This window comes from Canis lupus, chromosome 28 (assembly GCF_048164855.1).
Source record: "Canis lupus baileyi chromosome 28, mCanLup2.hap1, whole genome shotgun sequence".
In the NCBI taxonomy this organism is placed as follows: domain Eukaryota; kingdom Metazoa; phylum Chordata; class Mammalia; order Carnivora; family Canidae; genus Canis; species Canis lupus.
In genome coordinates, this window is record NC_132865.1 from 2,571,658 (window position 1) to 2,586,977 (window position 15,320).

Consider the following 15,320-nt stretch of genomic DNA (forward strand, 5'->3'; position numbering starts at 1 on the left):
GGGTGGCTCAGTGGTTGAGTTTCTGCCTTTGGCTCAGGTTGTGATCCTGGGGGGGTGGTCCTGGAATTGAGTCCCATATTGCCTCCCTGCAGGAAGCCTGCTTCTCTTTCTGCCTGTGTCTCTATCTGTGTCTCTCATGAATAAATAAATAAAATCATAAAAAAAAGCAAATAGTAAAAGATGAACTGTTAGCTAACGGAGGAAACTGGCTAAGGAAGGGTATGGATGGAGATTTGCTTTAAGAAATAGAAAAATAGTCTACGGCCATACCACCCTGAACGTGCCCGATCTTGTCTGATCTCAGAAGCTAAGCAGGGTTGGGCCTGATTAGTACTTGGGATGGGAGACCGCCTGGGAATACCGGGTGCTGCAGGCTTTAAAAAAAGAAAGAAAGAAATAGAAAAATAATTATTAAATATTTCAGGCATAGCAGAAGGCACAAACAATAATGTGAGGCATGCCTGTGAAACCATCACCAACCTAAAGAATGAAACATAAACGAAGAATTTAAGCTCCTATGAGCTTCTTGATTTCATCTTTGTCCAGTTTCCCACTATCTTTAAATTTTAGTGTTTATCATTCCAATGCATTTTATAATTTTGTAATTTATATACATTCCCCCAAGTTATATTATTGTGCATGTTTTGAACTATATAAATGCTATTTTACACTACGTATTCTTCAACCTGTTTGCTTTTCCGTGTTTATCCATAATTTGAGATTACCCATATTAGTGGATACGGAACTAGCTCATCCTTTTCTTCCTGCTATGTTATTACATTGCATGCATATACCACGATTTCCTTATTACTCCCTAACGCCAATAAACAGATTTTTTGCAATATCCAGTTTTATCATGAACATTCTTGTATGTGTAGGTATTTCTTTGGGCACATATGCGAGAATTAGCGTAGAAGCGGGGTAGGCACATGTCATTTTACGAAATAATTCCTAACTGCTCTCCCAAGCGCTTGTACCAGTTTTTTTTTTTTTTTTTTTTAAGACGTTATTTATTTATTCACTAGAGACGCAGAGAGAGAGGCAGAGACACAGGCAGGGGGAGGAGCAGGCTCCCTGTGGGGAGCCCCAGGGACTCGATCCTGGTCGTGGCCTGAGCCCCAGGCGGAGGCTCCACACTGAGCCCGGGGGCATCCCCGTGCCCCTTGCGCTGCAAACGCTTCCAGCTGCTCCACTGCTCAACACGAGGCCAACTCTTCACTCTCTGCTTCTATGTTCGTGGCATTTCACGTTATACGATTCCAATTTTATTTCCACTAGTTCTCACGATAAGCCCGTGGGTTAGGCATCATTATTCACATTTGCAGATGAGAAAAAGAAAAAAAGAAAAAACCTCTCCTCTTTGAGATAACAGGTTTTCTCTTTCTTAAAAAAAGCCTTAGTCTTCAGCCTCGCTCAGTGAACCTCCCCGCCCCACCCGCCCGTGTGTCCGGCGTGGGCGGCTTCCCCTCTTCCCCCTCCTCCCCCCCTCCCCTCTCTTTCCTGTCCTCCCTCTTCCCCCCTCCCCCCTCTCCTCTCCATCCTCCCCTCTTCTCCCCATCCCTCCCCTTCTCTCCATCCTCCTCTCTCTTCCTCCCTCCCCCTGTTCTCCCCCTCCCTCCTCTTTCCCCTTATCTTCCCCCCTCCTCCCCTCTCCCTCCCTCCCCTTCTCCCCCTCCTCCCTCCCCTCTCTTCCCCTCCTCTCTTCTCTTCTCCATCCTCCCCTCTTCTCCCCATCCCTCCCCTCCTTCCCCCTCCCTCCTCTTCCCCCCTGTCTTCCCTCTCCTCCCCTCTCCCTCCCTTCTTCTCCCCATCCTCCCTCCCCTCTCCCCCTCCTCCCCCTTCTCTTCTCCCTCCTCCCCTCTTCCTCCTGTCCACCCTCTCTTCCCCGCTCCCCCTCTTCCCCTCTTTCCCCATTTCCCCCCTCCGCTCCTCCCTCATCTTCGCCCCTCCTCCCCTCTCCCTCCTCCATCCTCCTCTCTTCTCCCCATCCCTCCTGTCCTCCCCTCTTCCCCCTCCTCCTCCACCCCTCTTTCCCCCATATCTCCCCCCTCCCTCCCCATATCTTCCCCCTCCCTCCCCTTCTCCCCCTCCTCCCTCCCTTCTTTTCTCCATCCTCCCCTCTTCTCCCCATCCCTCCTGTCCTCCCCTCTCTTCCCCCTCCTCCCCTGCCCCTCACCTTCACCCCTCCTCCCTCCCCCCCTCCTCCCGTCTCTTCTTCGTCCTCCCCTCCCTCCTCCCCCCTCCCCGCAGCCCGCGGGGCACTCGGCCCGCCCCCCAGGCCGTCGCGGGCCGGCAACGCGCTAAAAGGCCAGGCTGTGGAGGCCGTGGGCCGCCGGCGACGCCGTAGCCGTAGCCCTCCCCCCGCCCCCCGCCCCGCCCCTCCCCTCCCCGAGCTCCCGGGCGCCCCCGGCCGCGCGGCAGAAGGCGGGGGCGGGGCTCGCCGCGGCGCCGCACTTCCGGGCAGGCCGAGGCTCGCGGCGCCGGCGCGCTGGGCACCGGAAGTGCTGCGGGCTCCGCGTCTCGCGAGCCGCCGTCGCCGCGGCTGGAGCGCTGCCCCGGAAGTCCTCCCCCTGGGCCCCCGCCCGCCGCGAACATGGCGGTGGACTCGGCGATGGAGCTGCTATTTTTAGACACTTTTAAACACCCGAGCGCTGAGGTAAGGCTCCCGGACTTGACTCCGACGCCGCTTCTCGCCGCGGGGACCCTCAGGGGGCCGTGGGGCGCGCCGCGACTCCTCGCCCCGCCGGCTGCCGCTTGGGCTCCCCACAGACGCGGCGCCCTCCCCGCCCCCCGCCCGCCTGGGTGTGGGCACCACGTCTGAGGCCGGGCGGCCGGAGCCCCCCCGTTGCGCGGGGTCGGGGCGCGGTGGCCGCTCAGCCCGCCTGGCCCCTTTGTGGGAGCGCCGTGGGCCGCGGCAGCCCGGCGGGGGCTCGGACGGCTTGGGGCTTGACAGCGCCGGGGGCGGAGCGGGGGGCGCCCCCCTCAGCGGTGCGCTCGGGGCTGCGCCGCCCGCCCGCCCGCCTCACCTCACCTCAGCACTGGGCTCAAGAAGAGTCCGCTCGCTCGGACGGACGCCCGTGGCGTGGGGAGCGCTCGCCGAGGAGGGGCCGGAGCGGAGCGGAGCGTGGCCGCGGCTGAGGCGCGGCGGCGGCGGTGTCGCGCGGCGGTCGTCCCGGAGGGGCCGACCCCGCGACCTCTGCGCGGCACGGAGCGGCCTGTCAGCGGCCCCCGAGGGCCGGCGGGAGCGCTCACGGAGCCCGCGGCGGGACCACGGGGACCCGGGGCGCACGCGGCTCCTCCGACGTGGGCCCCGAGCGACCCTTCGGCCCTGGTCGGAGACAGTGCGGCTGCGGCCGTAACGCTGTGTGTGGCGAAATAAAAAGTTGACTGACTTTGGTTCTTCCGACCGTTTCCTGTGTAAAAATCGAGACCCCCGCACGTCTTGCAAACGGTGAAATTGTTGGTCGCTTTGTTTTATGATTTTATGTATTTATTCCTGAGGGAGAGAGAGGGAGAGAGAGACACCCAGGCAGAGGGAGAAGCAGGCTCCACGCAGGGAGCCCGACGCAGGACTCGATCCCAGGACCCCGCGGTCACGCCCTGGGCCCGAGGCAGGCGCTCCCTGCGGAGCCCCCTCACCGGGCGCGCCCTGGTCTCTTCATTTTGTCCCCTGGTCTTGGTCCACGGCCGTCCTCTGCGGCCGCACGCCAGCGGGGCTCCCGAAACCCCCTGGAGTTAGCAGTTGGATCAGAACAAACCCGTCATGTGTACAGGCAGAACCATTAAAAGTGAAAGAAGCATATGAGAAGTCAGCGGCTTTCTAGTTTCGGGAAATCAGTGTTGGTTCACTCCTGCGTGTACGAGTCGAGCGTGGCTCCGCTGGTTCTTAGACAAACAGCGAGGACCAGGAGACGGCCGGTTCTGGCAGTGATTGAGGGAGGCTCGGTAGAGCTCACGGTTGAACCGAGTCCTGAGGGAAGGCCGAGGGCTTGTGGGGGACGTGGAATGTCGAGCTGTTTGTTCCCACGGAGTTATAACTAAGTGTTGGAGGTTGGGGCCACAAAATTAGGGTCCGGGTTAGAATGTGGTCAGTGCATATAGAAGCAGTGGGAAGCCCTTGGAGTTTATCACCTCTCTCTCTCTCTCTCTCTCTCTCTTTTTTTTTTAAGATTTTATGTATTTATTCACGAGAGTCACAGAGAGAGGCAGCGACACAGGCAGAGGGAGAAGCAGGCTCCACGCAGGGAGCCCAGTGTGGGACTCATCCCAGGTCTCCAGGATCAGGCCCCGGGCCCGGTGGCGCTAAACCACGGAGCCACCCAGGCTGCTGTCTCTTTTTTTTTTATTTTTTATTTATTATTTTTATTTTTTAAAGATTTTGTTATTCACAGAGAGAGGCAGAGACACAGGCAGAGGGAGAAGCAAGCTCCATACAAGAAGCCTGACGTCTTCCATCCTGGGTCTCCAGGATCACACCCGGCTGCAGGTGGTGCTAATACGCTGCGTCACCAGGGCTGCCCTCCTCTCTTTTTTTAAAAAAGTAAGCTCCACACCCAGTGTGGGGCTCGAACTCCTGACTCCGAGTTCAAGAGTTGCACGTTCCACCTGCTAAGCCAGCCAGGTGCCTCAGGGTTTATAATCTGTGTGTGTCTGACATTAGGACCCCAGTCAATATTTATTTAGCTCCTTTAGGTGCTACCAACAAAGGCTATGTAATTTCAGTGGAGGGAGAGATGACTCTTCATTTGAGAATATCAGGAAAGACATCATCAAAGTAGTTGTCATGTGAAGTTGGATCTTTGGTGGAAGAGGAAATGTCCCACAATTGTGTATAAGAAAGCAGGGCATTGTCCTGGAGTAGCCAGTCCTCTGTGGAGTATTCCAAAAGTCCTAGAGTGAAGTGGCAGCTGATGGGCAGTTTGAAGCCACATCATGGAGTTCCCTGAATGCTCAGCAAAGGAAATGGACTTTATTTTGTAGGAAATAGTTTCTGAGCAAGCAAATTAAATGACTAGTAAAATACATTAAGTCAATTAATTGATCAGTAATGCCTAAAATGGTTCAGAAAAATTACAGGTGGCAAATCAAGAAGAAAAAGTGAGATGTAATGGAAGTTCCAGGTTAGTGGGTAGGCAGTTATCATTGCCAGCATTTATTGAATGCTTATTTTGTGCAAGGTGTAGTGCAGTATATTGAAATACACTATCTTTAATCCTTTCAAGAATTCTGAAAGATTTTTATCCCCAATTTATAGATGAGACTGAGTGTGAGAGGTTACGTGACTTTCCTAAAGTGACATAGCTGGATGAAGGAAGGCATACAGACATATTTCCTGGCTCTAAAGCAGTGCCATTCTCAGTGGGACTAAGTAGGAAGGGATAGGTACGAGATGAATTTTGGTTATAGATTTAACAGTGTGGTAACTGATTGTGTGAGGAAGAAAGAATAGTCAAAAATGGTGGAGTGCTAGTTTTGGAGACTAGAGAACTGATGGGGCCATTGATAGTAATGGAGAAGTCTAGAGTTGGGTTTGATGGGAACAAGGTATTTTAGTTTTTGGTGTGTTTAGTGGTTCACCAGAGAGATTTGCTCAGTAGGAAGTTGGGAATCTCTTTTACCAATTGTTTTTGTTTTTAATTTTTTTAAATTTATTTATGATAGTCACACATAACTAGTCACACATAAGAGAGAGAGAGGCGCAGAGACACAGGCAGAGGGAGAAGCAGGCTCTATGCACCGGGAGCCCGATGTGGGATTCGATCCCGGGTCTCCAGGATCGCGCCCTGGGCCAAAGGCAGGCGCCAAACCGCTGCGCCACCCAGGGATCCCTACCAATTGTTTTTGAAGGTTAGGTAGAGCTTTATGAGGGAGAGTACAAAAAAGAAAACAAACAGAAACTCCCAAAATCCATTGCCCTTGCTTTCAAAGGAGTTTGTAATCTGGTGAAGAAGATATTTATTCAAATTTCCCAGGAGGAACACTGAAAGAGGTTTTAGTAGTGCTAAATGAATTACAAATTGTGTTTGTGGTTTTATGTAACCTTTTTTTTTTTAAAAAAAATAACTTATTTTAGTAAATTTTAATTCCATCATAGAAAAATAAGAAAGTACAGAAAAGCAAAGGCTTTCATAGTCTTATCTTTCTTAATCCGAGCTATAATAGCTTTTTAATTTTTTTCCAAATCCTCTTATAGATATATATGCTTAAATGTATGTACCCATCACTCACATTGAGGTACTATACTGTAATACTGTTTCATGGTTTCTTTTCTCACCTAACAGTTTGTCTTGTATCTTTGTAGATCAAGAATTATGCCTATGTAACATTTTAAAAGTATACTTCATTTTAAAACATTATCTTTTTAGTTTGACTAAACACATGTATGAGGTACATATTCAAAAGGTACAAAAAGATATATAGTAGAAAGTATGCCTTTTTTTTAGTATGTCTTATCTTATACTTGTCTTCTAGCTATCCTGTTTCTTTCCCTAGATATTCTATATAATACCATTTTTAATGACTGCATAATATTTAAGTGGTAGTGCTGTTATTTATATAATCTCATACATTTGGTTTTCTAACTTTTTACAGTGATGTGTCATTTTTGAAGTCTGTAAATTGTAGGTATAAAAGTTATTTTATGCATCTTTCTTTTTTTAGTTTTATTTTTTTAAGTAGGCTCTATGCCCAGCATGGAGCCCAGTGTGGGGCTTGAACTCATGACCCTGAGATCAAGACCTGAGCTGAGATCAAGAGTCAGACACTTAACTGACTGAGCCACCCAGGCACCCCAATGCATCTTTAATTACTTATTACTTGCTAGAGTGGAATTGCTGGGTTAAATGATAGTTTTACAAGAATGATTGATTCTAGAAAATCCTGCTTCATTTTGTTTTATTTATTTTTTTAGAGAGAGAGAGCAGGGTGGGAGGGGGGAGAGAGGGGTAAAGAGAAATTTATTTATTTATTTATTTATTTATTTATTTATTTATTTATTTATTTAGAACATGAAATGAGCATGAAGCATGAAGTGAGCATGAAGGAGAGGGAGAGAGAGAATCCCAAGCAGGTTCCATGCTCAGTGCAGATGCTGACATGGGGCTAGATCTCATGACCCTGAGATCATCACTTGAGCTGATATCAAGAGTCAGGCACTTAACACACTGAGCCACCCAGGTTTCCCAGTCTTACTTTTAGAGTTTCTTTAAGAAACCAATTTAGAACTTCTCTGAATAGAAGTAATAATGGAAGTGGTAGGAATAGATGAGATAGCCTTAGCTAGCTAGCTCCTTAAGGAGAGGGTAAAAAGAGAAGAGAAAATATTTTCAGGGATAGAAGAGTAAGGATGGGGGGACTGTTTTACTGTGACTTCGAAACACATAGGAACTCTTTCTGAAGGTGACTGGTTCAGAGTCCTGGAAGTTGACCATTTTCTTCTTCACCTTCTTGTTAGCTTCACAGTCATAAATTTTCCATGATTTCCCATTACCAACCTGTGTTCCTAGATTTATGTACTCCTCTAGACACTCTGGATATCTTTTTTTTTTTTTTTTTTAAGATTTTATTTATTTGAGAGACAGAGCATGAGCAGGGGGAAGGACAGAGGGAGAGGGAGGGGAGAAGCAGACTCCCTGCTGAGCTGGGAGCCTGATGTGGGGCTTCACATTGGGCTTGAACCCAAGACCCTGAAATTATGACCTGAGCCAAAGTCAGATGCTTAACCAACTGAACCACTCAGGCACCCCTGTATTCTTTGAGATATCTTAAGCCCCTACTTCATTGTAATATTTTTACTCTCTGAAAACATAATTCAATCAGCCTTTATTAAGCACTTTAAAAGTCTTTCATTCATTAAATGAATATGCTAGGCACTATGAATATAACAGTAAACTGAGACTTGGTTTTTGTCTTCTTGAAATACCGTTGTAATGGGAGAGAGAAAAGAAGCAGTTACAGTTTAGTTTGATATGAGATTTTTGATTCAGAAGGAGAGGCACCCATTTAGACTTGCTGTGGCACAGCTTTCAAGAGAAAGTAGACATCTAAAAGGAGATGGGAGAGAGGACTGTGGGAGTAGAGATAAAACCATGAGTAAGGGCATGAGGGTGAGAAAGAGCATGGTATGTTGGGTCTATAAACTTATAGTGATAAGAAAAGACTGTACTTGTTTCTTAGACAAGGAAGTTGGCCTGGGGACATTAAGGAACGGGGGAGTGATACACTGACCTTGTAGAAGGATCACACTGCAGTAGGAGGAGGGGGGCAAGAAAGAAGCACAAAACCAGTTAAGATCCTATTGCTGTAATCCAGATAATGTGAATAATGTCTAGAACTAGAGAAGTGACAGCAATAATGGAGAGAAATACACAGATTTTTAAAGATTTTTATTTTTTAAGGATATTTTAATTTAATTTAGTTTTTATTTATTTGAGAGAGAGCAGAGTTGGGGAGTAGGGGCAGAGGGAGATGAAGAAGCAGGCTCCCCAGTGAGCAGGGAGCCCAATGTGGGGCTCGATTTCAGGCCCCTGGGATCATGACCTGAGCCAAAGGCGGATGCTTAATCCACTGAGCCACCCAGGCACCCTGAGAAACACACAGATTTGAGAGCTGTTTAGAGGTTTAATAATAGGACTTGATGTTTTTAAATGAATGGTTTAGGTGAGAAAATGAGAAAGAAGCAAAGGATGGTAATGGTTTCTGTCTTGGCCATTGTGTGGATGATGTTGCTATCACTGATACAGAAGATTTCAGTTTTGGACTTGTTGAGTTTTTGCTACCAGAGGGACATCTAGTGGAGATGTCTGTTTGGCAGTCGGTGATAGTGGTCTGGGGCTTGGGAGGGAGGTCCTAAATGGTGATTTAGATTTGGAATTGACTTATGGCGATGGATGAAAATTGTATTTCTTGTAATTTTATTGATTGTGTTTAGTTTCTGTGCCCCACTTCCCTTTCTCTCCTATTTTGCCCTCTAGTCACGGTGAACTATGCTTACAGTTTCTTGAACCTTCCAAGTTCTTGTTTGTATTCCCTTATGTGCATGCTTCTCCCTTTGCTTGGAAAGTTGTTCTTTCTCCTCCTTTTCCACTGATTCTTGTTTTCCTTAAAGACTTACTTAGCTCAGGTGCTACTTCTTTTGAAAAATGTTTCCTGACTCTCCTCTTCTCCTTGCTACAAGTTTTTGCCCACAATCTGATAAGTACCCCCTTTGACTTTCAACAGTATCCTGTGTGAGTCTGTATCATAGCAATATATGTCAATATATTGTCAAGAGACAATAGATGGTCTCTTCCTTAATGGCTGAGAATTATGTCTGGGTGTCTTTGGGACCTGGCATTCCTTGGAAGATAATAGATACCTCAAAATGTTTAGAAATAAATAGTGAATAAAAGGGGCAGCAACTTCTACAGAAATTCTTCTATTTACAAACAAAATAGATTTTGAAAGGCTGTTCATAAAACCTTTAAGTTCATTTATTTTAGGTCCACAGTGATTATACCCTAACTATTGATACCATTAATTAATCAGTATAGGGCAGGGTAGAGGAGGATGCAATTAATGAACTTTGTTCTAAGTTTCTTTGTACATATTAATGAGAATTTATAACATGTAAACAAAGGAGCTTCTGTATAGTACACTTTATAAGTAGAGAAGTTTCTTATAGGGGCACCTTGGTGGCTTAGTCAGTTAAGCTTTCAGTTCTTGGTTTCAGCTCAGGTCATCATTGCTCTGCACTTAGCACAGAGTCTGCCTGAGATTCCTCCTCTCTTGCTAACGCATACACTCTCTCTCAAATAAATAAATAAAGTCTTAAAAAAAATTCCTTACAGGAAGGAAACAAAGCACCAAAGTTTGAGACAAAAATGCTAATTTATTTTATGTAAATCTGTAGTATTTGTGGAATATCAACGGTGTATTCGTAATAATTAGGATACAAGTTCAAGTGTTGTCACAAAAGTCAAAATAACAGTAGATTTGGTAAAATAGGATTTTCTCTCAATCTGGGTGTTAAATATTCTAAGGCTAATATGACAGTTCCACCAGGTCAGAGACCCATATTCCTTCTATACTGTTCCTCTGCCATCCTTAGGGTATTGCCTGCGTTGTCCAAGATAGCTTACCCATACCATTGGTGTTCTAGAAAGGCAGCAGAATTTTGGAACAAGAAGTAGGAGTTTCTGAAGTCTGGACCTTCCCGCAAGGACATGATCCAGATTTGCCTGCCACATTTCCATTTCCATCCCATCCGTCAGAATTTAGTGATCAGATGTCCACAGTGGCTTCCCAGGAGTCTGGGAAATCCAGTCTTTCATTCACTTGTGCCCAGCTCAGGCTTAATTAGCAGAAGAAGAAAATGGGTTTTGAAAGATAGCTAGCAGTCAGCTTCACTTTGCACTTATCTTGTTTGTTTTATATCTTTGAGAGGTTTTAAATGCATTTGAATAGTAAACATTATAAGATTTCTATGCCTATATATTTAATCATGATCTCTGAGTTTTAAAATGCAAAATTGGGAAGTCATCCTCTCTCACATTTTAGGAAAGACTAACTTAAATAATCTTTTGTCTGTTGATATGCATGATATTTTGTGTAACTTTAAGAGACTCAGGATTCAGTCTTTTTAGATACAAATAACACGAACCATTCTTCTCATGAATTTTGATCACTAAATAATCATGGTTAGCTGAACTGCTAGAAAGAGTTGATTTAAGTCCAAAAACTATGAAAAATTCTTTTTAAATTATTGATCACAAAAGCCACCTTTGTCTGATAGTGTGTCAAATAATGCATAGAAATAAATGTATGCTGAATATAATTTATGCTGTCCATTTCTTTATTGTGGTAAACAGTTTGTAGATTCTTTTTTGAATTTCAGGGATCAACTATTAAGTATTTGGTTTCTTGATATTAGTTAGTATGTAAGTTTAAATTAAGCAAATTAAAGTACAGATTTGCAGTGTCTTATCTATAATTCAGAAATTCAAAATTGTAGAAAAATCTGCCCTGAATTCATTTGGTCCTGCAGTCTGATTGAACTGACATGGTACTCATAATCTTTATTTAGTGTGAATGTTTATACATGTAGTTGCAGAAATACTGTTTTGATTACAAGGTACTGCCCCCAGAAGCAGGAGGTGTTGAGTAATACTCAGTATTTTTATCATATTACCTTTCTGAAAACCTAGTAAGTCAGGATTATAAAAGACATCTTTCACAGTAAGGGATTGTGGGGTCTATACTGGCCTCAGAACATCAGCAAAGAGGCAGATACGTTGCAGAAAATGTTATTATACACATGGAGAGATTTAACTAGGTACATTTAATCATAAGCTATTTTCAAAACATGATTTCTACAGTATTATAAATAATATAATGCAGGTTTAATGATAGGGAGTTTAAGATTAAGAAATTAACTGAAGACAAAATAAATCTTGAATAGACAGAGTGTTTTACTTACAGTGTGTCCTTCTCCTTCCCTTTTTTTTAAAAGCAAAGTTCTCACATAGATGTAGTTCGTTTTCCCTGTGTGGTTTATATCAATGAAGTCCGAGTCATACCCCCAGGAGTAAGAGCTCATAGCAGCCTGCCAGATAATAGAGCATACGGGTAAGTCACTTTCTTTTTAAAAGTGTTTGTGAATAAGATTGTCCTAGACATATTCTTAAATGCAAAAATTTAAGGTAATATTTTGGAAGTAAAAAAAATCCCAAAAAACCCTAAAACTCTATTCATTGATAGTTATATTACATCATACTATAATTGATTATAGATCTTTTTTTATAATCCATGTATCATTATATATTTGAAAAGAACAATTATTTGATCTAAGTGCTAGATGAAATTTTATTTATTTTTTAATTGGCGAAATGTGTTTATATTTTCTAAAATATTCTAGGGTGGCACAATCTCGTAGATAAAGGGTGTTTTTTAGATGAAGTATTTTTAACTCGTTTTTTTCCTTGAAAATAAATAAGAGTTTGAATATTTGGAAATATGTCTTTTATATCATATCAGTTTTCATGACTTAATGATTATCTTTGTAACCTGATACATGTGGCTTTTTATAAATTTTAGTTTCACATTATCCTTTAGTTGTAATTAGCAAGTAGTTGTTTGATGCTTTCTCTTACGCTCTGTGGGAATAAACAAAATGTGAGACATGGTCCCTGATGTGGTATTATTGATAACTTTAACAACTGACCTAAAACAGAGGAATTTGATCTTTGTTGTAACATGAATAATCATTCTCATCTTATTTTAACTGCATGAATTGGAAATATAAGCCAAATTTGGGTTGTGGAAGCATGAATATATATGATACATTTATGTGAGTTTTTAGCTTATAGTCTCAATACCACATTTCATTTACGTTTATGTGAGTTTTTAGCTCATAGTCTCAATACCACATTTCATTATGTGCATGCTGTGATAACTTAATTACTTGTAAGAGTTAAACCAGGTACTTAGTAGTCAGTGTTATGGTACAGATTCAAAGTTAAGGGCTCTTTTCTTCTTAATTATAAAAAGTAGTTGGTTATTTGTAGAAATAGATTTAAAATCTTCAAAGGTTTTCAGGCCATTCAAAAGTAAAACAGATACAAAACAATAAGTATTAACGTTTATAATGAGAAATCATAATTAATTCCTATCTTTTTTCCATGTTTAAGGAAATTAAAACTTATATTTTCCTATAATTTCTTCCTATTTTTTCCTTTAAGAGGGGTGTATGTAGAGTTTGAAAGACGGGAGAGTGATAGTGTATCTAACAGTTTTATGTAATTGTACTTCTTTTGGTCAAGGAAGGTCTTTTAGTTATCTGTTGCTACATAACAAATTAAAGCAAAATTAGTAGCCTAAAACAGTAAACATTTATTGCTTCACAGTATTTCTGAGAGTCAGTAAACCAGAAATGGCTTAGTTGGCTCAAGTTCTCTCATGATGTTATAGTCAAGATATAGGCCAGGGCTGCGGTCTCAGAAGATTTCACTGGGGGCTGGAGAATTTGCTTAGAAGTTCACTCACATGGCTGTTGTTAGGAGACTTCAATTCCTTTCAGAAGGTCCTCTCTATGGAGCTGCTCACACAACATGGAGAATAGCCTTATAACTTAGTATCAGAAATGACATACTGCCATTTTTACCATATTCTATTGATTACATATTCTGCTGGTACAACATGTGAGCGAACTACACAAAGGTGATGAGAATACCAGGAGCAAGGGGTCTTTGACGGCTGTGTTGGAGACTGGCTAGAACAGCTGGTAAAATGGACCTCTGCTATTGGCCTTAATTGGTAGGAGTATTGTTACATATTCCTTCCTCATTCTTTCTTCTGTTTCTTTCTTTCTTTTTTATTATTTTAAGATTTTATTTATTTAGTCATGAGAGACACAGAGAGAGAGAGAGAGAGAGACAGACAGACAGACAGACACAGGCAGAGGGAGAAGCAGGCTCCATGCAGGGAGCCCGATGTGGGACTTGATCCCAGGACCCCAGGATCACACCCTGGGCCGAAGGCAGGTGCTAAACCACTGAGCCACCCAGGGGTCCCCTTTCTTCTGTTTCTTAGCTGGGGGTGAATGGCAGTTTATGTTTTAATAATTCCAAACATAGTATACATAGTACATAGTATGTTATAGAACAGTAAAAGGAAGTATTAATACAGTCATGCAAATATAATGTCAGGAAGTAATGTTAGAGATCAAGTGATATTTGTGCATCATACTTTAGTGTTTTTATTTTTTTATTTTTTTTTATTTATGAGAGTCACACAGAGAGAGAGAGAGAGGCAGAGACACAGGCAGAGGGAGAAGCAGGCTCCATGCACTGGGAGCCCGACGTGGGATTCGATCCCGGGTCTCCAGGATCGCGCCCTGGGCCAAAGGCAGGCGCTAAACCGCTGTGCCACCCAGGGATCCCACTTTAGTGTTTTTTTTTTCTCATTATAAAACTCAGAAATATATAGGCAAAATTGAAATCCCTTTAATTCCTCTGTCCTGAGAAAATCCTTACATTTGATACATTGTGTTAATGTATATGTGTTTGTATATTTTGTTATTTTTTGTAAGTGTCCTATCTCACATGAGGTTAGGTTTTAGAGTCAGCAAGTTTTAAGATGAAAGTCTAGTGCAAATTACCATTGATTTTTTTTTTTGAAAGATTTTATTTATTCACTCATGAGAGACACACACAGAGAGAGAGAGAGAGGCAGAGACACAGGCAGAGGGAGAAACAGGCTCCATGCAGGGAGCCCCATGTGGGATTCGATCCCCGGTCTCCAGGATCGTGCCCTGGACTGAAGGTGGTGCTAAACCGTTGAGCCACCTGGGCTGCCCAACCACTGATTCTTTAAATTACTTTTCAGTGACTAGCACCTGAGTTTTTGGGGCCTCAGAAGTAAAGAATTTGCATTTGAGCCCTTTTTTCCTTTACTTGAGGTATTGAAGGCCCGGGTCAATTTTGAAGAAGAATAGGAGGGAAAGACTAGATGAACATGCACATACATAGTTGAATTTGGGTAAAGTAAAGGTATGCTACTCTGACCCAACTATATACTGTTTTATGTATTTCTTTATCTTACTTAACATTAGGTCAGGACTACTTTCACATCATTAAATATTATTTGAAAATATGATTTCTAATGGTTGCATAATATAATGAATGACTATACAGTAGACCCCCCCCCCCATCCACTGTTTCACTCTCTGAGTTTCGGTTACCTGCGGTCACCCGCAGTCCAGAAGCAGATGGTCCTCCTTCTGACAGATTGTCAGAAGCTAAGTAGTAGCCTGATGCTCAGTCACAATGCCTTTGTCACTTATCTTACTTCATCTCATCACATAGACATTTTATTATCTCCTTTCACAAGAAGAGTGAGTACCGTACAGTAAGATATTTTGAGAGACCACATTCATACAGGTTTTATTACTGTATGTTATAATTGTTCTGTTTTATTATTAGTTATTGTTAATCTCTTACTGTGCCTAATTATAAATTATAGGTATATATATGTTGATATATATAGATATGTTGATATATATATATATATATATATATATATGAGAAAAAACATAGTATATATAGGGTTCATTACTTTCCGTGGTTTCAGGCATCCATTGGGGTCCTGGAATGTGTACCCTGTGGATAAGGGGGTACTACTGTACTGTAATTTATTTGGCTAGTTTCTTGTGTGAGGATCATTAGGTGTTTTTTACTTCTCAAATTACAAGAGTATGATGAGCATCCTCTTGAAAAAAAATCTTGTTTGTATAATAGTGTTTCCATAGAAACACTTCCTAGAAAAACGTATTTCTGGATCAGATG

General features: G+C 43.1%; 1 protein-coding gene and 1 pseudogene across 2 annotated transcripts in view; both read left to right on the forward strand.

The window, feature by feature from the left end:
- Positions 1–256: 256 nt before the first annotated feature.
- On the forward strand, positions 257–376 carry LOC140620440 (5S ribosomal RNA; annotated as a pseudogene).
- Positions 377–2,498: 2,122 nt separating this feature from the next.
- VIRMA (vir like m6A methyltransferase associated) overlaps positions 2,499–15,320 on the forward strand; it is a 58,721-nt gene continuing 45,899 nt past the window's right edge. For both annotated transcript variants that reach the window (XM_072803885.1, XM_072803887.1), the window contains exons 1-2: positions 2,499–2,656; positions 11,489–11,604. In XM_072803885.1, coding sequence (XP_072659986.1) covers positions 2,594–2,656; positions 11,489–11,604 — 179 coding nt within the window. In that variant the 5' untranslated portion in view covers positions 2,499–2,593. The remainder of the gene's footprint in view (positions 2,657–11,488; positions 11,605–15,320) is intronic.